This window comes from Cyprinodon tularosa, unplaced genomic scaffold (genome assembly GCF_016077235.1).
Source record: "Cyprinodon tularosa strain WSP-4 unplaced genomic scaffold, ASM1607723v1 ctg608, whole genome shotgun sequence".
Classification (NCBI taxonomy): Eukaryota; Metazoa; Chordata; class Actinopteri; order Cyprinodontiformes; family Cyprinodontidae; genus Cyprinodon; species Cyprinodon tularosa.
Genome location: NW_024039350.1, coordinates 199,273 through 225,475, shown reverse-complemented (window position 1 = coordinate 225,475; position 26,203 = coordinate 199,273). Strand labels below are relative to the sequence as shown.

Genomic DNA, 26,203 nt, shown 5'->3' with positions numbered 1-26,203 from the left:
AATATTTTCATTGTTGCACAAGTACTTTTGCACATGCTGTAGTACTGATTCAGCCAAAATGTATCACCTAATAACAGTGTAACAGTGGATTGGTTGAAAAACCATTAAATCTAGTTGGATAAACTATTTTTGGTTAGATTAACCAATATATTGGTCAGAAAAAATGCCATTGGTTTTGGATCAACCTATTTATTTGTTCACCTAACAACCATTAGAAATGATAACTGATGGTTTACTAATGTGACTGTTTGGCTGTCATCAAGTATGGAGTGTAATAATTTTTGACCTAGTGGCGACAGTGGTGTTGGATGCAGCAGTTTCCCTGCAATTGCAGGATTAGTGTTCCAGTCCTTGGCTGGCTTTCATTGTAGTTAAAAAAGTTATATTGGTCAAAGTGACCGATTTGTATTGGTTTGTCCTTTCACCATTATAGATTGGTTTAAAAACACTACCTTAATAGATTGGTTGTTTTAACCAAAAGATTGGTATATATATATATATATATATATATATATATATATATATATATATATATATATATATATATATATATATATATATATATATATATATATATATATATATATATACACTATATTGCCAAAAGTATTTGCTCACCTGCCTTGACTCACATATGAGCTTAAGTGACATCCCGTTCCTAATCCATAGGGTTCAATATGACGTCGGTCCACCCTTTGCAGCTAGAACAGCTTCAACTCTTCTGGGAAGGCTGTCCACAAGGTTTAGGAGTGTGTTTATGGGAATTTTTGACCATTCTTCCAGAAGCGCATTTGTGAGGTCGCACACTGATGTTGGACGAGAAGGCCTGGCTCTCAGTCTCCGCTCTAATTCATCCCAAAGGTGTTCTATCGGGTTGAGGTCAGGACTCTGTGCAGGCCAGTCAAGTTCATCCACACCAGACTCTGTCATCCATGTCTTTATGGACCTTGCTTTGTGCACTGGTGCACAGTCATGTTGGAAGAGGAAGGGGCCAGCTCCAAACTGTTCCCACAAAGTTGGGAGCATGGAATTGTCCAAAATGTCTTGGTATGCTGAAGCATTCAGAGTTCCTTTCACTGGAACTAAGGGGCCAAGCCCAGCTCCTGAAAAACAACCTCACACCATAATCCCCCCTCCACCAAACTTTACACTTGGCACAATGCAGTCAGACAAGTACCGTTCTCCTGGCAACCGCCAAACCCAGACCCGTCCATCAGATTGCCAGATGGAGAAGCGCGATTCGTCACTCCAGAGAACGCGTCTCCACTGCTCTAGAGTCCAGTGGCGGCGTGCTTTACACCACCGCATCCGACGCTTTGCATTGCACTTGGTGATGTATGGCTTGGATGCAGCTGCTCGACCATGGAAACCCATTCCATGAAGCTCTCTGCGCACTGTTCTTGAGCTAATCTGAAGGCCACATGAAGTTTGGAGGTCTGTAGTGATTGACTCTGCAGAAAGTTGGCGACCTCTTCGCACTATGCGCGTCAGCATCCGCTGACCCCGCTCCGTCAGTTTACGTGGCCTACCACTTCGTGGCTGAGTTGCTGTCGTTCCCAAACACTTCCATTTTCTTATAATACAGCTGACAGTTGACTGTGGAATATTTAGGAGCGAGGAAATTTCACGACTGGATTTGTTGCACAGGTGGCATCCTATCACAGTTCCACGCTGGAATTCACTGAGCTCCTGAGAGCGACCCATTCTTTCACAAATGTTTGTAAAAACAGTCTGCATGCCTAGGTGCTTGAATTTATACACCTGTGGCCATGGAAGTGATTGGAACACCTGATTCCAATAATTTGGATGGGTGAGCAAATACTTTTGGCAATATAGTGTATATATATATATATATATATATATATATATATATATATATATATATATATATATATATATATATATATATATATATATATATATATATATATATATATATATATATATATATATATATATATAAAAAACAGTGAAAAATTTGAATGTTTCACGAAAAGGAAAATGCAGAAATAAAGGCTGTGAAAGGTAAATAGCATGTACTTATATAGCGCTTTTTCAAATCAAAGGACTTAACCAAAGCACTTCACACTACATTCAGTCATTCACCCACACACTGATGGTGGGAAGCTACATTGTAGCCATAGCTGCCCTGGGACTCTCTGACAGAAGCAAGGCTGCTGTACACTGGCACCAGCCGTCCTTCCGACCACCATCAGTAGGCAATAAGGGCGAAGTGTCATTGCCTAAGGACACTGAAGGGCAGAGCCAGGGCTTCAACTTAAAAGCCTCTGGTTGCACGGAAAACTCCTTCACCTGATGCCACTGCCACCCGTGAGATGGTTTAGATCGGTAGGCTACTGGGTGAGGCAGTGAGAGGTGATTATCGGATAGTGATTGGTGAAGTTTCTTGAAGTTTTGTTTTTCTCTTTCAAAAAGTGGGGAAAGTAATATTCTGTGTGTCATGATCAGCCCTTTTGCTGGATCCTCTTCATTCTTATGTTTGTTTCTCCTGAGCGTCTCCTAGTTTCGATTCCTGAGTCCCTTGCCAGTAATTTCTGGATTAATGCTTCTGTATCATCTACCTCTTCATTAAAACTGCCAGAAACCATCTCTGCTGTTGGGTTCTCTACTAAACTTCACAGAGCCTGACACTCTGCTTTCCTTTATTGTCCCTTGTTGTTCTGTCTTTTGAGGCTCAAACAGGATCAATATTTCACTTCTGTTCTTCTGAATTCCTATTACCATTAAGCTATTCTTCTTATTCAGACGTTTTATTGTTTACGTCCCAGCCTGCCATGCCTGCTATATGCGTGCTGTTTCAATCCAAACAGGGCAAACATGACTATTTTCTCTTGTGATTGAGAGAATAGGTTTTACTTTGCAATTGCATCTCTCTTCCCATCAGAAGTTGAACTGTCTTCTTGTCTGAATCGATCCTCTAGAGCATGGGTCATCAATGTGGTGCCCATGGGCACCAAGGGGCCCTCAAGGACAACATGGGGTGCCCTCAGCATCTTTTGAAAACAGAACAATTCACCAGTGGACTAAATATGAAATGTTATTTTTTACTGAAGCTCTTATTTTGAAGCATTTATAAAGCATTTTATCATATCAATAAATTAGAACATTTGAGGATTTATATGGATTTCATAATGAGAATATCTAAAAGCAAATAAAAAATTAAAAGAAACAATAGAAATATGTTTATTATCTATGAACTTCAGCTGAACGCCGACTCCTCTAGTTCATAGGTCGGTATTGGTAGCCCGTCCTATGACTCAGTACCCATAAAGTAGCCCTCAGCCTTAAAACAGTTGGTGACCCCTGCTCTAGAGTCTAGACTTCCTTTAGGCCACTCAAAGAGCCCACTATGCTCTTAAGAGCATTGCATTGCTTCACAGCTCCCTGCCCTTGCAGATAACAGCAGAAATCATAGATAAAAACCAAATTACAGTTTTACTAGTAACTGCCAGACTAGAGCAATGTCTCGGTTTGACATCACTGGTTTTATGGCCGCATCTGAAGCATTCGGTTACTAAGGCAGTTGCTATGGCGTCTTCTTTCATTTGGCTGAAAGATGAATACATTTATCTATTTTTTTTTTTTTTACATTTTTTATTAGCCATCCAGTCCTTGGTGCAAAAAAATAAAGGTCAATTTCTCTTATTTAACTCTTTAATTAAAACTTTCATTAAAACTGTTCGCTTATGTGGACCCAGGGATGCTGGAGCCGCTGTTTGGCTTTCTATAATGATTACAGCATATTGACTCGCTCTGTAAAATCCTGCTCCACCATTTTAAGATGAAAGCAGCAGATAAAAGCTTGAATAAGTAACTGGAGTGAAGCTTGATGCCCACCATGTGAATTTCTGGCAGATTGTTAGGTGAGCATCACCACCCAAATGTGGCAACTTTGTCGCTGGAACAATGTTTATTGTATACACACAATTACAAAGAAAGTGGAGAGGAATTTAAAAGGCCTTTATAGAATGATAACACCACTTTCCTTACCTGGTCTTTCTTCTTTTGCATAACCTGCACCTTGTAAAACAGATAACAACAAAAAAGACTGTCATAAAGAAAGCAAGAACCAACTCGTATCTTGTTCTTCATCACTGGTATCATGTAACACACAAACACAAGTAACAGAAACAGATTTAAAAAAAATGTTATCCTCACTTTAATTGTTGCACAATGATTAAGAGCAAGAAAAACAGTATTGCTGGGTAATATGATTGGAATTTTCGCTACATGATTTTACCCAAACATTTGCAAAAACCACAGAAATAAATCCATATTTCCACTGGGCATAAAGGTTTCATTGGTTTATTGTCATGATCTGCTGTGATAGCTGGCCTTAATTACTCATGCCGTTCAGCTGCTTAACTCTTTCCAGCTCCTAATTATTACTCATCTCATCCACCTGCCTGTTTTCCTTTATATTGGGCTCAGTTCCAGCTCTCATAGCCAGACCATTGTTTTGCTTTCTGTTTGATGTCTGTTTTACTGTTAGTCGGTCTGTGAGTTTTTCAGTTTTATTCCACGGTTCTTGTCCTGGATCCTGGCGGCTAGTGGAAAGAGGGTTTTTGTCTGTCTCGTCTCCTAGTCATCTACTGTTCGTCCCCTGCTGAGTCCCCAGGGTTTTTTGGCTCTATAATGCGGGAAGGATCAGTTTTTATTACACTCAGCCTGGTTTCAAGGAGGAGACCAGTTTAAAGGTCCTGCTCAATTTGTGGTTCCACTTCTTGTCTCTGCTACCCTTTTCCATTGAGCCTGCCCATTTGCACCTGATCCTGTCTGCTCCTGTGCGTGTCCGCCTGGTCACACTTCCGGACTCTGAACCTGCCTGGGAGCAGGGGCGGAGCTAGATCGGGGGCCCGGGGGTGGCCATGGCTACCCTTACCCAAACATTGGCCACACCTGTGGCCACCCCAACCATTTTTTCCATCTAATACAAACGGAGCCAGCAATAATACTCTCAAGTGGAATGTTTGTATTTAACATTTTCATTTTCTATATGAAGAGACTTAGAGACCCAGTCTGTAAGAAGGAGCGCTACCGCAGGTCATTCATTCCTGCTGCCACCAAACTCTATAATAATGCACTATAACAACAATAACTCCTGTAAAAACCACTGTGCAGCTACATTATAGTTTTTAATTTATTGACTGTGAACAATATCCTGTGCAATATGCTGAATGTGCAATATTTCTCCCCCTGTATATAAGCCATCCGGATTGTGCATATTTTTATTTATAATTTTTTTATCTCTTATCTTTATTTTGTTTTTCATTGTGTGCGATACATGTACACTTGCACCTTAATCCTATTTATCTTAATATACTGTATATACCTGGATATACTGTATATATATTGCTTATTCTTAATGCACCTTTTTCCTCCATGTTTGCACCTTCTGTAACTTCTATACCAATATGTGACGAGTGAATTTCTCCGCTGTGAGATCAATAAAGCTAATCTAATCTAATCTAATCTAATCTATATGTAAACAATTACCTGAAAACAAAAACACTGTGGTTAATTATGCACATCAATACACTAACATTAAAGATAGATACAGAATTAATGCTCTTTTCAGAAGTAGATTTTGTGTTATATGGGGTAAAGAGAAAATTATGTCTCTGCAAGTCATCTAGGAATCTTCAATGAAATCAGAGATAAATAACTACTTTAATAATTAATCCATTTAATGTGGATATTAGTACATGTAAATATTAATTTATGCAGAACGATTATTAATAAAAGTAGGTAAGTAATGACAATGAATAAGAAGTTCGCCCCAGAACTCAAAACTGAATTAATTCTGTCCACTATTTAGACAGCATGGATGTTTAAATATATGCCTCTATTTGTTAGTTTGTATTTATTTAGAAAATATGGATTTTTTTTCTGTTTGATTTTCCTGTTGCAACAGTGTAGATTGACCCTTAGGTTCTGGCGCCTGTCCACTTTCGGCCACCCCTCAGTGTGGTTATTGCCTGGCCACCCTTATAAAAATGTTCTGGCTACGCCTCTGTCTGGGAGCTCTAGGATGCCTGGAAGCCTAGATGCTGCCTGATCTGTATCCCTGTTCGGGATCGGCTTCATTTAAGTTATCCGGAGCTGCTGCACAGGGGACACTCTAGCTGATGCATGCTGCGTCAAGGCTGATCAGTCTTCAGTCCAGCGGCTGGATTGCTCCCCTCCTACAGCATCTGTGAGCCGAAGATCCTAGCAGCTCCACTTTAGTTTTGTTTGTTTTTATTAAATAAACGCTTTGAATTTTCCTACTGGCTGTCTCACCTTGAATACTGGGTCCATTAGTCCCGTTATATGACAGTGTATAACAGCAGAAAGTATTGAAGTAGCAGGCAGAGAGGTTTGAGGTTTTTATATGGCAATAATAAGATATATAGATGAAGAATGAATTAAACAGATTCTTATAATGAATATGTTAAGTATTTTCAACTTAAATGAAAAATCTAGTTTAGACGCAAAATGAGATGGTCAGAAAAAGTTAGAATTTTAAAAAATCCAAAGTTTAACTGATTATACGTGCTGATTGATTCTACATTGAATGGCTAAGCTAAAGTAAAAAAGGCCAATAATGATATATACGACTTAATATTTCCATTACTTATAAAATTGCTAAGCTACAAGAAAAAGTAAAATCTGTTCCCTGTCTACGGGTTTTAAATAGTTTACTTCTGCAAATAATTTGAAGTAGGAAAGCATGAAATAGTAATTAGTTGTTACAAAATGGGGGTATGAAGGGTTAGAGGGAAGAACTCCTCGCCAATAATGTAGCCTCTTAATATTAGAGAACTGATTTATACCAATTTTGATAACTGGTGACTTACAAAAACTATGAATAATTTTATCACATGATGAACATTTCATTAAGCCCAAATTTACTTATGAAATTTTTAAACTTCACTGAGATGATTGTCTCCACTTATTTTGCTTTTTTTTAATTCCGTTTTTTCTTGTAAAAAGAATTGAAGAAACTGGTAAGTGCATTTTTCCGCATTACAACAATCAAATGTATTTTACAACAGATTTTTTTATAATAAATATGATTAAAAGCAAATTAATCCTTATGAAATAGCTTTTGTCATGTTGTAATATCAAATACACCACACTAATGCAATATCATTAATAACTGAAATTAAAAGTGTATTTCTTGGAAAGAACTTTGTTCATTATAGCAGTGTCAATCAAGATGTTTTTCTTACCAGGACCTGAACGGTCATCATTCCGTCGATTTCTAGTCTTTCCTCTTGGTGGCGGAGCAAGTGGTTTCGGCTGAGTTAAAGACCACCCTGTGTCAGAGCGAGTTTCAGCTGTACCATGTTTGAATCAACACATGGTGAACAAAGACATTGCATTGTCAGCATTAATGCAGGAAAAAAATTATCCAAAAAAGAAACTTCTCTAATTTCTTTTCCTTAGATTTTCTTAAAGTAACTGGAATAAAATTAAACTCATTTTGATATATTTTAAGCTATGACATCTTTTCCTCTTCTTTTAAATATTTTACGTTTATCAGGTATTAACACCTATAAGTTGAAGGGCAAACGTACTTATTAAGAAACATGAAAAAAATGCAACAAAGAAAGCCTATTATTTAATGATGGTTTGCTCCAATCTCCCTCCCTTCAAATGTAAATGGTTGCCTCTGGAGTCCGATAATGTTCCATTTTAAATTTTAAAATAATTAAACTCAAATAGCTTTGATTTCCCCAATCCAAACTTTTATGGACAAACGGACCTAGTGCGTGGGTAGAATCTACAGATTTCCCTCAGATTTTTAAAACGAGTGTTACTATTTGATCTCGAATTTATTATAGTTACTAGGAGACTTTTCCTTTTTTTTTTTGCAGTAAGCAGAGAGGAAGATCACACGTACAGTTCAGCCAGCTGATATATAATTGTTTTGGGTTATTTCAGTTCAGTTCTTTAAGGTTAAAGTTAATTTTGGATGGTTTTATCTAACTTTAATGTAGAAGTTGAGAGCTTCTGAGTAAACTTTGAATTAATCACTATCATCAATAAAATCCTTTGAAAATGGTACAACTATTGAGGAGTAAAATTAATTTAAAAAAAGCACATTGCTTGGATAATTTTTCATGACTTTCTAGCTCTGTGTTTCAAATGCCATGATAGCTAGGTGGCAGAAGCTGCAGTGAGGGCAGGAAAAGCTGGTGAAGGCTAGAGTTTTGTTCTATAGTAACCTCTGTTTGCCCTGGTCATCATTTTGACAATTACCTGCACATTTTTTAGATCTGACTTTTGTGTCTAAACCCATCTGTTTGCCGCCCCCCTCAGATTTAAAAGGTGTTACTGCATCTTATATGTTTCTATGGGCTTAGCCAGGCATTTAGCATAACCCAGAAAAATTGATGTTAGCAGCCCTATCTTGGGCAGCGGCAATATGATGACACGCTCCTCCTACACACGGTGGCTCACTTAGGGACAAACAATATATGAAATGGTTTTCTGATGGTGCAAAAAAAATATATAAAAATTAGAATAAAACAATCTGTAATTTCTTCATTACTAAAGTTTATTTTAACGATCCAAATTTGTATAAAAACAAGTTGTCATCTTATGTGCAGTGTGATTGAGCTTAGTCTGATCACAATATTTCAGTATAACATTTCTACATAACTTTTTTTTTATTCTAAATACTGGTGTTAGTGTAAACGTACCTGTTGGTTTTGGCTTATTATCTTTGTCTGAAAAAAAATAATAAAAAGCTTGAGATTAACTCTTTGTACTCTGCTTTCGTGTTGATCATTTCCTAAGTTCAAATTAGTACTCACTCAGAACATGGAGAAAGAAATCTTGTAAACAGGTTATGGAAGCCTCTCTTTCTAAGACACACCAGTATCTGCCTGAATCCTCCTGAGTCAGTATGGAGACGTTCACTTCAAGCACCCCACGCTGTTTTTCATCAGTAACTATATTTGAGCAGATGTTTCCATCATGTTTGCAGAATGTTCTGATGCTGCTTTCATCTGCTTGAGAATAATTGCAGGTAATGGAAACTGTCTCTCCAATATATGCTGTTTTGTTCACTGTTGTGTCATTGCCTGTGAGAACATAAAAAGCACATAAAGAATTTTTTACTAGGTGAGCTTTATTGGGTGGTGAGCTGACTGCAAACTTTCAAAAAATGTAAAGTTATACCCAGAGGTAATAATGGAAAATTCAAACTACAAGCCATACACAGAAACCTGTTTGCATTTTGACAATGGTCATGTAAATGATGTTGATTTGATGTAATGCACAAGAGGACTAAAACTGTTTCTGACATAAAATACAGTACTCATACTGTACTAATACGAGTAATGTACTGTAGTAGATTTTTAATGTTTGATTAAAAATCAATAAAAGAGGTATAAAATTGTTTTGTTATTTATCAAGGAAGGACTTATTTGTCTAAGAAAAACACGAATCATCCTTTTAACTTTATCAGAAAATGGAAACATGACTACCTCAAGAAGGGAACATCTGTGTCCCGGTGATCTGGGGTGCATCTTGATAACCTTTTTTCTATCAAGGGCCCTGTAGGGCAAGTCTGGGGCCACCCACACCGGATATTAAGCCTATTTCCCTTACGAAGAAGCTTTGTAAATTCATTTATGCACAAGCATGCCCTTGCATACATACTATGAGTGTTCAGTTCCAGTTGTTTACTGATACACATTAATAATAAATATTAAGCCACAGCTATATTGTGTAATCACCATAGCTTTTGCCTTCGACAAATATGAATTGTCAGGGTTGAGTTGAGGTTTTAAAGACCAAAAATGCAGAGGCAGAGGTAGGGATGGGAATCGAAAACCGGTTCCTCTTCAGAACTGGTTCCGTGTGTTCTAATATCATGGCACCGTTTGCCAGCTTGCTAAACAGTTCTCTTAACAGTTCCAGGCAGCACCAGAGCCTAGCGCTGGGCAGCACGACTTATATCACGTTTTTTCACGCAAGTTACACACACGGCATTCAGTAAGCAAGTACGACGTGAGCAGGCATAATTCTAGAAAAGCAAAACAAAAAATTGGCGTCCCATCGGGTAAAGCGATAGAAAGTTTGGCTTCATTTTAAGGAAGAGAAAGATGGCAACAAGGCGCTTTGCAATCACTGCAAAGTGGCAATTACTTACTAAGTTTATTGTTTCACAGAATCGATAAGAAATCGGAATTGTGAAAATCTTTTCAATTCACAACCCTAGGGCAGAGGTGAGTTCTTGTAGTTTTAATGGAATGTTCACAACAGGTAACAGAGGCAGGAATCCAAAAATGCAAACAAACCATAATCATGGAGTCATCAGGAAAAACATGCACGAGGAACCGAGGAAAGAAGAGGAACTAGCACTGAGGAACTACACAGGGAGAATATTTATGACTGACGGAACAAAGACAGGAATAACGAGCTGATTGGGAGCAGGTGTGAACAGAGGCTTCTAGAGAGGAGCTAGGGAAAAGGAGAACAACACAAGAGGGTAACAGAGGGCAACCAAAGAAAATCTAAGAATGCAAATACATCCAGAAAACTCAACAAAATAGGAGTTAAACCAATAAAACTAGAAAAGAAAAAAAATAAATAAATCAACGTGAAACTGAAAACTCAAAGAAAGATTAACAGAACCAAGACAGTGACATGGATGTCTAAGGGATTCCAGCTACTCTTGAAGCTTTTTTGATATTTACTTTGGTTTTTTTGATGTCTTCTTTTTGCTGTTATGTTCCCTGTTTTCTATTCCTCTCATCTCATACAGGTGTGTAAGCAGACTCCTAGGAGTTACTGGATATCTTCTGTGTTTTCTATTTTTGCTGTTTTGTTTTATTTTCCTTTTTTCATGCATTCGTTCCTGTCTCTATCTTTTTCTCTCTCCACTTTCTGTATTTCTTACTGTGTACCCTCTTTTTTTCTCACCTCCTTTTCCAGTTCCGTGTCCGTTGTATGACTTTTACTCCAAAATAATTTTCACATGCAAATATCAAGCGGAACCTTATGGTCATTATGGTCTCCGTGTGATAGTAAAGCTATTGGTCTTTCAGCTAGCTCTGGAACATCTATACCCAGAGCCATATTGGCAAAACAGGACACAAAGAAAAAAAAGAGTAATAAAAAATGCACCATCATAAGCCAATTTTATTCTTACAGTATGTTTAATTGAAACATTCTGTTTTAATCTGTTCAGATGCATTAATATGTTTTATGAAATAGTTTTCTAGTAATGGTTTAGATATGGGGAGAAGCAGTTTTATCTACTCTATTGTGATGGTAAAATAATTTTACACTCTGTTACGTTTAGACCTATTCTTCATAACAGTGATGGTGAGCTTGCTTTGTTTTCTTGATTGCGTAAAGTATTCACTCAAGCAAAACCCCTGCTAGATGACGTGAGTCTTATCTTGATGATTCCTCAGAACGAGTTTTACATGTTGTAGTAAGAGGTTAGACTCCTTTAGACTCATGGTTATTACAACAATCCTGTTTAATTGGAAAACTATCTACTTTGTCAGAATCCCTCCCTGTGCTTTTTAAGTAGTGAGGAAAATCTTATCTAGACCAGAATAGGCCGAAGCATTGACGAGACTGTGATCTCCCTTGCAAGGGTTAATAAATGCTCTTTGAATGAAGACCACTGATCTCATTTACTTGGTAATATAAGACTTAGATTTTTTTCGAATAACAAAGTATAAAGCAGTGGAGAGAAAATACAATGTTTTACTGACTAAGAAACAGGATTTTTGCTGATGATTGCACTTTTTTCTTTTAAATTCTGGCTAGAGCATGTTAGTGGATTTATTTTTTTCCTTTTGGAGATATTTTTTTTCCCATTATACTTACAGGCAATGTTGAAGGGAGCTTCATTAGTCCTTGCAGCTACAGGTAAACTTCCGCTGACTGTCATAAGAAATGCAATAAAACAGGTAAACTTTCATAAATCTAATGTGCTTCAGTCCCAAGTAAATTTACTCTATGAAAGAAATAAAATGTATTACCTGTCAGCCACCAGATAATAATGAAAATCATCCTCATTGTTGAGTTAAGACACATTCAATGACTATTTGAAGTGACACCAATGTGATACCATTTCTCCTTAGTCAGATCTCTATTTTCTGTTTGTTTCAACTTCTCCTCCCTTCTACAAAACTCCAAGAATTTGCATGATGTTTATAAAAGAGGATGTGACAAAAAGAAAGGACAGAAATGCAGAAGTAGAAGGTGTGTCCTGACTATTTTGCAGAGTAGATATCCATCTTCTTTAAGTTACTAAACATGGTACAGCTTCACTAAACAATGCCTCTTGTGTACTTCTAATCTTTGTATCAAATCTACCATATTACCAGCGCCTTATCTTCATGTAGCAGATATAGATATGTGAATGTGTTATACCCAGAGGTAATAATGGAAAATTCAAACAGCATGCTATTTACAGAAACCTGTTTGCATTTTGACAGTGGTCATGTAAATTATGTTGTTTTGTTGTAATGCACTAGAGGACAAAAACAGTTTGTGGCATAAAATACAGGACTCATATTGTACAGAGGTAGATTATTAATGTTTGATTAAACATTAATAAAAGAGGTCTAAAATTTGTTTTGCTATTCATCAAGGAAGTAGTTATTTGTCTGAGAAAAACATGATTCATCCTTTCAACTTTATCAGAACATGGAAACTTGCACTTAACGACAGAAATCTATTCTGTTGACACAGATGGCAGCCCAGCATATTTGTAAAATATTATGTTTACTTTACACTCAAAGGTAAAAATAAATCCTGTTAAATCTGTACATCTCTGTAAAATGTTAAGATGTTTATTACATCTTATCTATAGAGAAGTTAAAACATAAAATGTTTCACAGATCTATTGAAAAGTCAAAAAGTGTCCTAAATCACAGACACATTATTGTAAGCCAGTGAAACTATGAAATAATATTTTAGACCATTGTTTTGGATTGTTGTTTTTTTTGGCATAGAGCAAGAGGCTGTTTCAATAAAAAAAAAAAAGATTTATCTTGTCTTTATAAGTTTATTCAAAGGGATAGCAGTGTTTGAAGGCACACACACGTCAACCAAAAGCAGTTAAATCTGTATCTACAACCAAATTTGCCCAAAATGTCCATCTATTCAGAGCATTGAGTAGACATAATCTAAAAAGGATGACAATAATGCCCCAGTCCTATGTTTCCTCAATTGGCTCCCTGTCTCTGCCTGCATCCAATTTTCTTGAAAGCTAACACCTTCTAGTTTCTGAATATATACATGAAAATTGGATGAGTTAAACACCCAAGCTGCTTCAAGCCCTAGATGCATCATTTCAATTTATTTAAAATGTATTTGATGAAGTTCAGTGCATTTACACACTTGTGGGGGCTTGTCCGATTCATGTGGACTAATTATGCTTAACTGGCCTCATTGTTGGTCTTCGGGTTGCAGTTACGTGCCCCTGATTTTGGTTTTCCTGTGTTGCAGGTTGTTTGTGGGTTTTTGGGCTACTTTAAGGTCTTTGGAACCTTACTAGATTTTGGACATTTTTCGTGTTCCATATGTCTGTTGTTGGAGGTCCATGAGGATTTTTGCTCTTTTGTTAGAGGGGAGGAGAGAGAAGTCTCTTTTTTGTGTCAGGTAAGTGCTATCTGGTGTTTGTTGTTTGGCAACTCCATTTTAGACGACCCTGTTTATTGTTTTAGTTTGTTATTTTTGGGCTGGACTCTGGGCTGAGGGCACTGCCGTGGTTTGCTGCAGGTTAACAGGTTTTGGCCTGGGGGGATTTGCTGCCAGCGGTATCTTGGTGCTTCAAGTGCCTTAGCTCTTGGAGGAAGGCCTGATGACTAGGCTAAGTTTAGTCAGGGTTTTGGTCACTTAGTTAGCTGTAGGTAAATGGAGATTTGCCTTTGGTTAGTACCAGTTATGCACTTCCTGATTGTTGGTTAAAAAAAAAAAATAAATTGGTGTTTTCTGATTAGGTTGGTTTGTTGGATTATTTTTGTTGAAAATGGATACTGTGGGTTCTTTTTTGGCTTCCCCAACTTTAGAACTGTTGGAAAAGCTTACTAAGGAGCAGATTCATCAAGTAGCTGAACACTTTGAAATTGACCTTGGAGTTGCAAAATGATTTAAAAAACCTCAATTAAGGAGTTTCTTAAAAGACAAACTTGTACAACTAAATGTCTTTGCTAGTTCTCTTTCAGATGCTGATGTGTCAGATGTAACTTCCCGGGGCATAGATTCTTTAACTGGTGCTTCAAAGTTGGATGATGACTCGTCAGGTCCAACAGTATCTCAAGAGTCTCAATTAAAGTTTCAATCTATGAGAACTGAGATGGAAATGCAGTTTGAGGTGGAAAAATTGCGGCTAGCACATGAGCTTGAGGAGAGAAAACTAGCTTTACAAGAAAAGAGGCTAGCGCATGAACAAAAAGAAAAGAGGTTAGCACATGAGTTGGAGGTTAAGAAATTATCTTTGGAAGCTGAGCGCTTGAAGTTGAGGTCTGAGGGCAGGTTAAGTGGTGGATCTTTTAATCTGTCTCAAGGTGGTGATGGGTTTTCACGACATAACTTGGTTAACATGTTGAAGCTGGTACCCAAGTTTAATGAACAAGATCCTGATGTGTTTTTCTCTTTGTTTGAGGACATGGCAGAGGACAATGAGTGGGGTGATCGCGATTGTTCCATTCTGCTGCAAAGTGTGCTGGTGGGTAAGACCCAAGAAGCTTATGTTTCATTAACGTCAGCTGAAAGAAAGGTATACAAATCTGTTAAAGAAGCTGTTTTGAAGGCTTATGAACTGGTTCCTGAACATTACAGGCAACAATTTAGGAACTGCAGGAAGGCTGAAAAACAGACAAATACAGATCTAGTCAGACAACTAAACACCCAGTTTTATCGTTGGTTATCAGCTGAAGGTGTGAAGGAGTTTGAATCCCTTTGTGATTTGATGGTGTTGGAACAGTTCAAGACCATTATTCCAGATCGGGTTGCCACATATGTTAACGAGCAAAAGGTAAAAACTGCTGCTAAAGCTGCTGTCTTGGCAGATGAGTATGTTCTGACCCATAAAACTGTGAGGGATTACAATTGGAAAGGCAGCTATAGCTTTAAGGAATCTCATCATGACTGGTTCTCTGGTAAGACTGGAGTGGAACCTACATTGAAATCTAAAGCAGACTCTGTTTGTAACTATTGTCGCCAGAAAGGACACTGGAAAAATGAGTGTCCTCTGAATACCAAAATTAAATCGGCTAGGAGTAAACGAGTTAATCAAAAACCTGTTGCTTTAGCCAGTGTTTCACAGTTGCATTCAGTGGAGTCTACACATCCAGCTAAAGTTGAAAGTGTAAGACCAACTGTTTTAGCTGCACCTGTTGACTATAAGTTTTTTTCAGAACTGACTGTTACAGATCCCCAGATTTGTGAGAAGGATGTCGGACAAGACTATGCACCTTTCATCACAAATGGGTTTGTTTCTTTGAGTGGGAGTTCAAATAAAGTGGCTGTGAAGATTCTACGTGACACCGGAGCATCTGAATCTTTCATATTGGAATCTGTTTTGCCATTTTCTCTTTTATCTGATACTGGTTGTAGTGTCTTAATTAGAGGTATTGGGTTGGAGACTTTCTCTGTGCCTCTTCATAAGATCTACTTGCAGTCAGAACTTGGAGAGGTAACTATAGCTGTTCGTCCTTCTTTGCCTGTGGAAGGTGTATCTCTCATTCTAGGAAACAATCTGGCAGGTGGGCGTGTGTGGCGAGATGTTGCACCCCCTCCAGTGGTCCGAGCTTGTCCATCCGTTTCTTTGTCAGACATATGTGCTCGAGACTTTCCTGAGGCTTTTCCAGCTTATGCAGTAACTCGTGCCATCACTCGTTCTTTGGCTGATAAGGAGGTCGAGTTTGGTAAGCCTGGTTCTATTCTTGAGAAGACTGCCTGTTTGCCAATTCTTCCTGTTCCTTTGTCACACTTGCCAGTTAACTGGGAAACCTAATCAGACCTTGAAACCAGCTCCACTTTTTCCCATACCGGCTGCTGGTAAACCTTTTGAACACTTGATCGTGGACTGTGTTGGCCCACTGATTCCTTCAAAGTCAGGATCTGTGTATTTGCAGACAGTTATGTGTAGAAGCACTCGTTATCCTGCAGCCTATGCTCTGAAAACCATTACGACAAAGTCGGTGGTCAAAGCTTTGTCGAATTTCATTTCAGTGTTTGGAATTCCAAAGACCATTCAGACAGACAGAGGAGCCAACTTCACTTCACGTATGTTTGCTGAGATTTTGAAACAACTTGGTGTAGTTCATCAACAAAGCAGTGCTTATCATGCTCAAAGCCAGGGGGCGCTAGAGCGTTTTCACCAAACCCTGAAGGCATTGTTGCGAGCATACTGCACAGAGTTGAGTAGAGACTGGGAAGAAGGTCTGCCTTGGCTTCTTCTGGCAGCTCGTGAAGTTGTGCAAGAAAGTACAGGGTTCAGTCCGAATGAACTAGTGTTTGGAAATCAGGTGCGTGGTCCTCTCGCTATTCTAAAATCGAACTTGGAGAGTTCTGATCCACCATTAAACTTGTTTGACTACATTAATGGTTTTTGTCGCAGACTTTTCTTGGCTGGCAATGTAGCCTCTGAGAATCTTAAAAAGGCTCAGAGAAAAATGAAACGATGGTTTGACCAAAAAGCTGAGATGGTTACAGAGGTCCTTGTTGGGATCCTCTGTTTTAAAGGGATAGTTCGGTATTTTTGACATGAATCTGTATGGCATCCCGATCACCAGCGGCATGCAATCACACTGACTTACCCCTGGCAGCGTCCTGTGAGCAGAGTTATCGTCCAGTTTTGGTCAAGCCGAAAGTAGTCCTGCAGGTTTTTAGGTACAGCGAAATAAAACGTTTCTCTTCCCAAAACATTATGTGTCCAAAAGAGTGATATTTTCGCATCCCAAAAACATTGTAGTGGAAAAAGTCACACGTCGTTATCAATTGGTCCTATTTTCTCTCTGTTCGTATCAGTGCGCGCCGTCATTCAGACAGCGAGCCCAACAACAGCCATGTCTCCTTCCGCGGCGGAGGGAGACATGGCTGTTGTTGATGACTTTTTCCACTACAATGTTTTTGGGATGCAAAAATATCACTCTTTTGGACACATAATGTTTTGGGAAGAGAAAAGTTTTATTTCGCTGTTCCTAAAAACCTGCAGGACTACTTTCGGCTTGACCAAAACTGGACGATAACTCTGCTCATAGGACGCTGCCAGGGGTAAGTCAGTGTGATTGCATGCCGCTGGTGATCGGGATGCCATACAGATTCATGTCAAAAATACCGAACTATCCCTTTAAGGGAGGAGGTGTTACGGCTGCAGTGGGTCTCTGCTTTTTCTCCTTTTAGGGTCCTGGAGGCAGGCCTTCTGCAGGTGTTATGTTTTTTCCCTGATTGGTGCTCTGCTGCTTTAAAAGCTGTCATGCTGCAGCAGTCAGCAGGCTTTTTTCTCCTCTCCCTCTTCAGAACCCCAGTTGGTCTGGTTTGGACCTTATGATTGAGTTTTGTTAGGTTTGTTTTGCGTTTATTTATTTCTAATTGGTTATGGGTTTTGTATTAATCTGTTTTGGCTTCTTATTTCAGGTAATCCTTTTTCAGGGTTTACTTAATATAATTTAATACATTTCATTTTTCATTAACTCAGAAAATCCTTTTGTGGTCTCCATTAATGTTACCCCACCAAACAAGCCAGGTGGACGTAACATTGAGTACACCAAGTGAAAGAAAAATAACAAATGGCAGTCTCACTGAGAGAACAACTTTTCAGAGGTCAAACTAGGCAAGGTGGATGACTTGACAAACCATGTTTTGTCAGGGTTTGGTTGAGGTTTTGAGGACCCAAATGCAGAGGCAGGGAGGTAGAGGTAGGTTCTTGTAGTTTAAATGGAGTGTTCAAATGTAACTGAGGCATGAATCCAAAAGCTCAACTTAAAAATGCAAACCAGAACCAAGGAGACATAAGGAAAGACATGCACTAGGATCCAAAGAGAGACGAGGAAAGATGAGGAACAAGCACTGAGAAACTGCACAGGGAGAGTATTTATAACTTACTGAACAAAGACCGGTCTAACGAGTTAATTGGGAGCAGGTGTTAACTTTGAGTAGACCTACTTAGTTGATTTAAAATGACAATCCGATTGTCACTAATTTTCCTTTTTTATTTTCGATTAAACATGGATAATATCCTTTCATAATCAAAAGGCTGGAACTGTTGTTAGAAAATTAAGATTTATCTTATTTCATAAATATATTTATCCTATTTACTCACTATAAAGGTTTTCACTCAGTCTGTTTCACCTGCAAGGCCGCACAATTCTCCTGCATGAGGGTGTTTGTAGACCAGACATAGCTTCTTCCCAAAACAAGCCAGATTCTTTCTCAAGGTTTATTCATAACATGTTACTATTAACCAAAGTGTCTGTAATTTGTTTTGAATCTGACTACTTTCCATTGTTCTAAGTATGGGGGAACACACACTGCCCAGGCAGAATAGGCCTGAATACAGAGCAGTGAGGACTGTATGAAAATAAAGTGCCAACTGAGGGAAATCGATAAATCTATTATTTATTTTAGCTATTTATTTAACTAGGGTGAATAGTTGAATTTTTTTTTTCACACTACAGCGATGGCAAAAGTAAACAAAAGTAACATAGTCCTTCTTTTCACTGTAGACAAGCCATTGTCTGCGTATCTGTTCCACATTTTTTTATTTGGATGAAATAACAGCTGCATGAATCATGACAGCACTAACACAGTTATATGCCTCAGACTAAAACCTAAAGATAATTTAGAGATGCAAACCATAACAGTCATATTTTTGCAGTGTATGCAAACAGATAACACTTCAATTAAAATACAAAAGGGAAAGAGAAAAATGTGCAACAACAGATAACAGCAAAGAAGGGGAAACTAAAAAAAAAAAAAAACAAACTCAGTTACAGACACTTGCAGATTAAAGTACTCTGCAGCTGTGAAAAAGATCTGCCTTCTTGATGGACTGAGGTTTAAAGCCAATGGTGTCTACAGGTGGCGGTTCCACCTTGCCCGATCCGTGAGTCAACATCTAGCGTGCCTATTTTATACATTTGCCTTAATCCTGAAGAGCATCGCTGCAAAAGATGCCAATGCCATCCAGGTGCAATGAGCAAACTCTTTAGTTCCACTTGCATTACAAATAATCCAGGTCTTGGGAAAAAAAAAAGAAAATAAAAACCTTCTTCAGCCACTAGGGGAACAGAATTTACACAAATTTGTCATTAGAATGGAATAAAAAAGGATAAAAAAATATCACACTGAGATTTAATCAATTTGAAAAACACAGTGTTTCTGTAAATATTAGGGAATTGTATGAAAATAATGTTAAAAGTGTTCTCAGCATTAATAGTCACTGCTGTGCAAAAGAAACGTTTAATGTCAAAGCTGGAGTACATTTTTACTGAATTTAGAAGAAAGTTCCATTAATAGGATAAGAAATATTCTACTACTACAGCTGTCAGGCTGGTTTACTTGGTGAGGGAGGTGGTGTTCAGCTTCCACTTAAGGTTCTGAGCAGTAATGTTGCACAGGAAGCAGAAGGATTCCTCCCATGGTGGCGACTAGGGAGTCACCCAGAACGAAGGGGGAAGGTGTAGCGGTGCTACTTTCTAAAGCCCACAAACATCCCCACTGGGTCAGGTTGAGGTGACACAATGGTCCAGTTGGCAGTTTCGACACTTGCTGAAACAGTCAAAAATGTGTTTTACTCCATAAAGAGAATATTGTCAAATACAAGTGCTCATTTTCATTTTATGACACTTTACAACATGCATAAAATATATATATGCTGTATGACACTGTATGCCTCTGTAGTTTCCAATGATACTAGCCATGGTGGGTCCTGCAGCAACATATTTGTGTCCTTAAGCATTTTTTCAGAAGAGTCTAGCCATGTTTGATAGAGCCTTAAATTGCATATTCTGGGTAACATCTTGCAAAATCAACATTTGTGCACAAAAACAATATTTGCGACTGTTTTTTGAAGCATTCAAGTCATGTCCTTCGAAGGATTTAAAAAGAAAAACCCTAGGACCATGTTTAACCCGCTTTAACAGAGAGTGAAAAGTGGATGTTGCCATCTGGGCTCTGCTGGGTAACCTCCAACAGTATTACAGCAACTAATGATGGTCAAATGTCTCATACCACAATATAACAGAAGTAAAAGACAACAAACTATCTTTGTATTCCAGAAATGTATGTTTAATACATTCTTAAAGCTTGTTCATTTGAAATGTACTTTTAGTCTGACAAATGTGCCACAACTGAATTAATTCTCTAATTTATTTAATATGACTTTATACACAATATTTTATAACTGTGAACGTTAAGATGTTAACTGAGCTGAAAATTTTCATTCTGACCTTGGGTCGGTTTCTCAGTTTGTCACTAATTAAAAACATTACAAAAAAAGGAGAATGTAAACATGTGCAGAGATTAATTTAATGAGCTCTAAAGTTAAATAGGAAAATTTGTCCAGATGACTTTAAGCCTTTCAGATGGTGCAGGTTGCCTATTTGGGTTTAACAGATGAATATGTGGTGTATTCAGTTGGAGGCGGGAGGGAGCTGCAGGTTGGGTTTTTGTTAAAGCTGACTGTGGAATAACAGACGTCACTCGACTGGGTCTTAGAGTCTCCTCCTTCCTCACTGACCGGTGAAGTGGTGTTGGCATATTGTGCTTTCTTCATCATGAAATGTGTTGCATATTCAGTGCCATTGTTTTCCTTTCCTGAATGGGAAGTGATGAAACAGAAGTTATAGATAACTCATCAGCAAGACCCAATTATACATCACAAAGCTATTACTAAGTGTCTGATCAGCCTGAGTCATATATACTTTTCATGCTCATTTTGTATGTAAGAATGTTAGAATAGGTTTGATCGAGTAATGTTACTCAGATGGAGAACAGCAGTCAACAAGCATAGGTATGAGAATAACTGACCCATATATAATGGGTAACTTTAACTTGGAAATTAAACGCAAGAATATTTTACAACTAGAAATACAAAAAAGAATAACAAACTGAAAGCTTGGAAGGTTTTGATTTTTGACTTAAGAAAAATACAGCCACAGTGCAGACATCAAATTAACTGCAGTAATGTAGCGTCTGCTACTTTGTAATTATGTTGGCCCTTTGTGTACGAGAAAAGCAATGTTGGAGCCGACAAAATGTTGGAGCGGGATGCATTCGTCAGCTAGAAGATTTTAAATGCAGGCTGGTATAAAAAGAAAATAAATATCAAAAATACAACATTAGCTTCTTTTTTTTTAAAACAATTACTGATATTTACCTAAAACTTTATTCTTTCTTCATGCAATCATCTTTACATGTAAATGAAAATAAAAAGAAAGAAATACATTTTCCATTGCTGCTGTCTTTGCCATAATCTTGCTGTGGGAGAGCAATTTATTAACAGAGTCACGGAGCTGGTCTTACTTAAAGCCCAGCTCATGTAAGATCTTACATCTTACATGAAGCCCTAGACTAAGGCAGACTGACCATCATCTTCACCTCTTTATTTTTCTCATAATTGTGCTAACAGTTGTTTCTTTTTCACCAAGCTGCTTATCTGTTTTCCTGTAGCCCATCCCAGCCTGGTGCAGGTCTACAATTTTAACCCTTACGCTGCTCTCTGGTCTTTGCCAATGTGGAGAAGTTGGAGTTTGTTTGATTAAGTGTGTGGAGAGTTGTCTTTTACACAGGTAGCATCCAAACTTGTGTCATGCAAAATGCTATTTTTTCAGATTTTTTGTTTCAGATTCACAGTTGAAGAGAATCTGTGACAAGATTTAAAGATTTTTTACATACTTTGCAAGTGGGAAAATGGCAAAATCCATGTTAATACTTATTCTCCCCACTGATATAAATGTCAGTAGTATAGATCATAGTTTGTCATTTAATAAGACATGAGTACTTCTGCAAAACAAGCTCAAAGGGCCTGAAATTTTCAGAAAATAGAATGGAAAAAATCTAAAAACAAACAAACAAAAAAAAAATAAAATAAGATAAATTAATAATCGAATGGTAAGTCAGCTGTACTGGTGTGTTTGACTTACCATTCCTTTTTCTGTATCTGTAGAAAAACAGAAGGACAGTCGCCAGAACCACCACAGCTACAGCAAGACATATTCCCACATACATGATTGTCTCTAAAGAAAAATAAATAAAATCAAAAAACAAATCCAAGATGATAAACTGAAAAGGTACGTTTTGTTCCACAGATATTGTGGAAATCTGCACTAAATTGGAAATGCTTACTAGATGGTGACACCCCTGGGTTGTTCTCTAAAGTCTCTGGAAAAGACATCAAAAGAAACTGTCAGTTTATCCTGTTTCTTGAGTCCTGAATGTTTGCTGACAGACAGAAGCTTAAGATATGTCAAAATCCTGATGCTACACTGCAAAAAAATCTTGAAATAGATACAAATGTCTTAACAATAATTAATAATGTGTTTAATTTAACAATAACAGCCTCAATAAGATGATCAATTCATGCTGATTTTTGCACAGTTTCTATCTTAACCAACATGCTGCTGTCATTTTGCACATCCCTGATGTTGCTGCTATTTTCAAATATCCATTACCAATGTATAATGTCCATTGCTGTACATTGGTTATTTACTCACCAGATGCACAGTATTTTACAGTGCAGTATTTTATTTGTTTATAGTTTTAACTCTTCACTATTATGTTATTTTTATACACGCTTGTAGGGTCCACATTTATGTGACCATGTTTTTTTTCTATACCGTAATTTTTTTTTTCTATAATCCTTTGCTGCTGTAACACCAGAATTTCCCCATTAGGAGACAATAAAGGGATTTTCTATTCTATAATATCCTATTCTATTCATCCTTAATTTGAGTAGGTAAATAAGACGATTTGCCAATAGAATAAGACTTTTTACTCTTAAAATAAGATAATTGCATAATTTGCACTTGAAATAAGACAATGAAATTATTTTTTCTTATTTTGAATGTAAATTGTCTTGTTCCATTGGCACAGTGTCTCGATTACCTCTTCAGTTCGAGAACAAATGCAATTATTTAGATTTACTTTTTTGTAGTATATGCTAGGGCCACACTAAAAAAGCAACAGCAGTTTCTGGAGTTTTAATGTGCATTCATTATAAATAAAGAATAGAGTAAAGTATGGAGCCATGGGGGGCTGACTCACAATCAACTATGTGCAGGTAATGATAGTTTTGCTTGAAATTCATTAAAATATGCATTTACACTTTCTAGCAGGTGGGGTCAGGGTGGGTATAGCCCTCTCTCCCTGAGGCCCTACTATGTGGCGACGCTGTAATGAATTATTATGTTTGGTCTGTGCTGTCGTCTTCTTATACGTAAGACAGCCCTGGCTTCAGATTTTTATTTAACGAACAAACCCTTACAGAGAAACTTCCTCAGCAAAGTTTTAAAGGAAAAAGAAACAGAGCAGATGCTCTTAAAGGAAGTGATGATTATAACACCATTAATATTTTTTTTCAGTGACAAGTCCACTTACTTTTCTCTACAGTGAGAATCACTTTATTATATGTGTCAGCCCCAACTCTCTCAATACCACACCAGTAAATTCCTGCATCCTTCTTTTCCAGGTTTGATATTGTCACATCGAATGTGTTCCCCTTATCTTCTATACGATACTTCCCAGTTTGGTGTCCGTTGCTTTTTATCAGGACGTCCGCATTATCGCAGGGGTCCCTACAGAAATATTTGACGTTGGTGTCGGCATAAGAATGGGAGCATGTTATCTTGACTGGATTCCCTTCAATTCCTGTAATGGCTTCAGTCTGAAAAACAACTTAAAGAAAGAAAACAGCAGCATGAAAATGTATCTTTTGACATGAATGAATACATGAATGTATGAATTAACTGTTGGGATCCTCAGGCTTGCCCACCAGAGGGCGCAGAGGATCCGCTTCTGCTCTTTGTATTTTCTCCTTAGGGCTGGAGTTACTGTTGGGATCTGGAGATTACCCTCTGTCTCCAGCAGAGTGCGCCGTGGGTCTTCTGGAGCTGGAACCTTCCAGCACACCTGATTTCCATCTACTCATCAGGACACCTCCCCTTTATAAGCTCCTGCCAGACCTTGCTTCCACGCCGCAGTGTTGATCTTAGTTGGTTAGCTTCCTGAGCCTCTGTTACCGATTGAATCTTGGTAGTCTCTAGAGTGAGATCAGATTCTAATCTCTCCTTTGTCTGTGCCTCACAGGAAACCTGTCTCTGGTCTGAAGCTCAGGAAGAGCTGCCTCACTGGAACCCTGTCTCTGGTCTGAAGCTCTGGGAGAGCTGCATCACAGGAAACCAGTCTCAAGCCTGAAGCTCTAGGAGAGCTTAACCTGCTAATCTGCCCTGGTGAGCCAACCTGAAGGTTCCTATGTGGAATCACCCTGAAGAATCCTATGTGGATATTCCCTGTTGTTCTCTGCAGTGAGCTGGAAGCTCAGATCAAGGTCTGCCATGCTAAGCCTGAAGCTAGACGCTTAGCTTCCCATGAACTCTGCTAACCAACAGTCTGCAGTCCCAGTCAAGACTTTAGTGAACCAGCCCTGAACCTGTTCCAGAACTTATTCTTATCGTGTGCTTGTGTACCACAATAAACTCTGTTGAACTTTTACCCAGTTTTCCGTGTGTGTTCTGCATTTTGGGCTTAACTCTGAGACCCATCATGACATTAACAAAGTTTTGCTGATCATACACAATCATAAACACTTACTAGCAAGTGGAGGAAAGATGTGAACAAGGTCTTAAAATAAAGTTGGTGACTGAAGCAGCAACAATGTCTCAAACTGAAAACTGCTGTATATTCCTATCATCAGTACAGTTATTCAATGAGAGGGAAACTGCTCAAACTAATTGGGATTTCTTTGTTTCGTTTGATTAATATTGACACTTTTCGAGACATCCTAACAAATAACTGAAATAAAGATTGTGAGGATTTATGCGTACAAGTCATTAAAAGGATCCAAAAAGAGGTATGTCAAAGCAAGGGTAAGTGACAAGGTCTCAGGTTTATCTTGCAAACTGGAACAGCGACAAAGACAGAGAGGTAAACAGCATCAACAAAGAAAAAGATTAATTTATCTCAGAGTTATAAATATTTGTACAAGGTCAGCAAGAACATAGAGCCTGCTGTAAATCATTGTTGATATTTAAGTTGACAAAGAAAAATAAGATCAAATCATTTTTAGTTGCAAAAAACTAACAAATCAAGTCAATCATGTTTTTTTAAATTTACAGTAACAGCTTTAAAACACCCGATCCTAAACAGTAAATGAATTTATAGAAAAAGAGACAAAATTGGACTACATTAGCAAATACTGAAATACATGCATGCATATGTTTAAAAGCTATTTAAGCTGCTGTTTAACACTCAAATAGAGACATATAAGCCATAAAGTGTGACTGACTGAACTTTCTGTAACACTGCAGAGAACCATTCAACCACTAAAGCACTGAACACGACCAAAGAGGAAGCAACAAAAGAGGGATAAAACATGTAATCTTAGGGAATTTACCTTGAAAAATGAGGACAACAGCAAGGACCAAATTTCTCCTCATAACTTTCAGATCATCTGAACATTAGTGCCAACTTTCTTTAAACCCAAAAATCAAGACTTAAGACATCGATCTACAGAGCTGCTTTTGTTATTGCATGGTTCCTTTTTTTTTTTTCCTTTTTTTGTTGCAGCACTTCCTTCTTTTCATCAGTTTCGCTGAAACCCTTTGAATAGATCCTCCTTTCTTTTTTTTTATTAAAAAGTAAGAGTTTTATAAGCCTGCACAGCATGTTAGCATACATTTTTTTCCAGGTATCATGTGAAATAGGTTAACTTTGATGGATAAAATGCAGCCTTTGGCTAAATTTAACATATTTACATGATAGAAGGAAGTAAATTATAAACTGAACTAGTTCCTATTTTATTTAGAACAGACATAAAAGTTCTACTATGTCAACTATCATGAAAAGGTTTTCAAACCAGGGGAAAGACTTTAGTCTTAAAAGAAAAATAAAGCAATAGATACTATGTTGTAGATCTGTGTTGTGCAATTAATTTACATCAACAAATGCATTGAATAACTGTACTGATGGTAGGAATATACAGCAGTTTCAGTTT

General features: G+C 37.8%; 1 protein-coding gene and 1 long non-coding RNA gene across 2 annotated transcripts; both read right to left on the bottom strand.

The window, feature by feature from the left end:
• Positions 1 to 7,307: 7,307 nt before the first annotated feature.
• LOC119798048 lies at positions 7,308 to 8,970 on the bottom strand. Its single transcript, XR_005282654.1, has 3 exons — positions 8,826 to 8,970; positions 8,712 to 8,738; positions 7,308 to 7,343 (listed from the first exon to the last, which is right to left on the bottom strand). It is a non-coding gene; the product is annotated as an uncharacterized LOC119798048 (long non-coding RNA).
• A 10,936-nt stretch (positions 8,971 to 19,906) lies between these two features.
• LOC119798046 (CMRF35-like molecule 7) lies at positions 19,907 to 25,772 on the bottom strand. Its single transcript, XM_038307391.1, has 5 exons — positions 25,604 to 25,772; positions 23,590 to 23,886; positions 22,339 to 22,374; positions 22,137 to 22,229; positions 19,907 to 20,808 (listed from the first exon to the last, which is right to left on the bottom strand). Exons 1-5 carry the CDS (start codon positions 25,644 to 25,646, stop codon positions 20,591 to 20,593), a joined length of 687 nt encoding a protein of 228 aa, XP_038163319.1. The 5' UTR covers positions 25,647 to 25,772; the 3' UTR covers positions 19,907 to 20,590.
• Between the last annotated feature and the right edge of the window lie 431 nt (positions 25,773 to 26,203).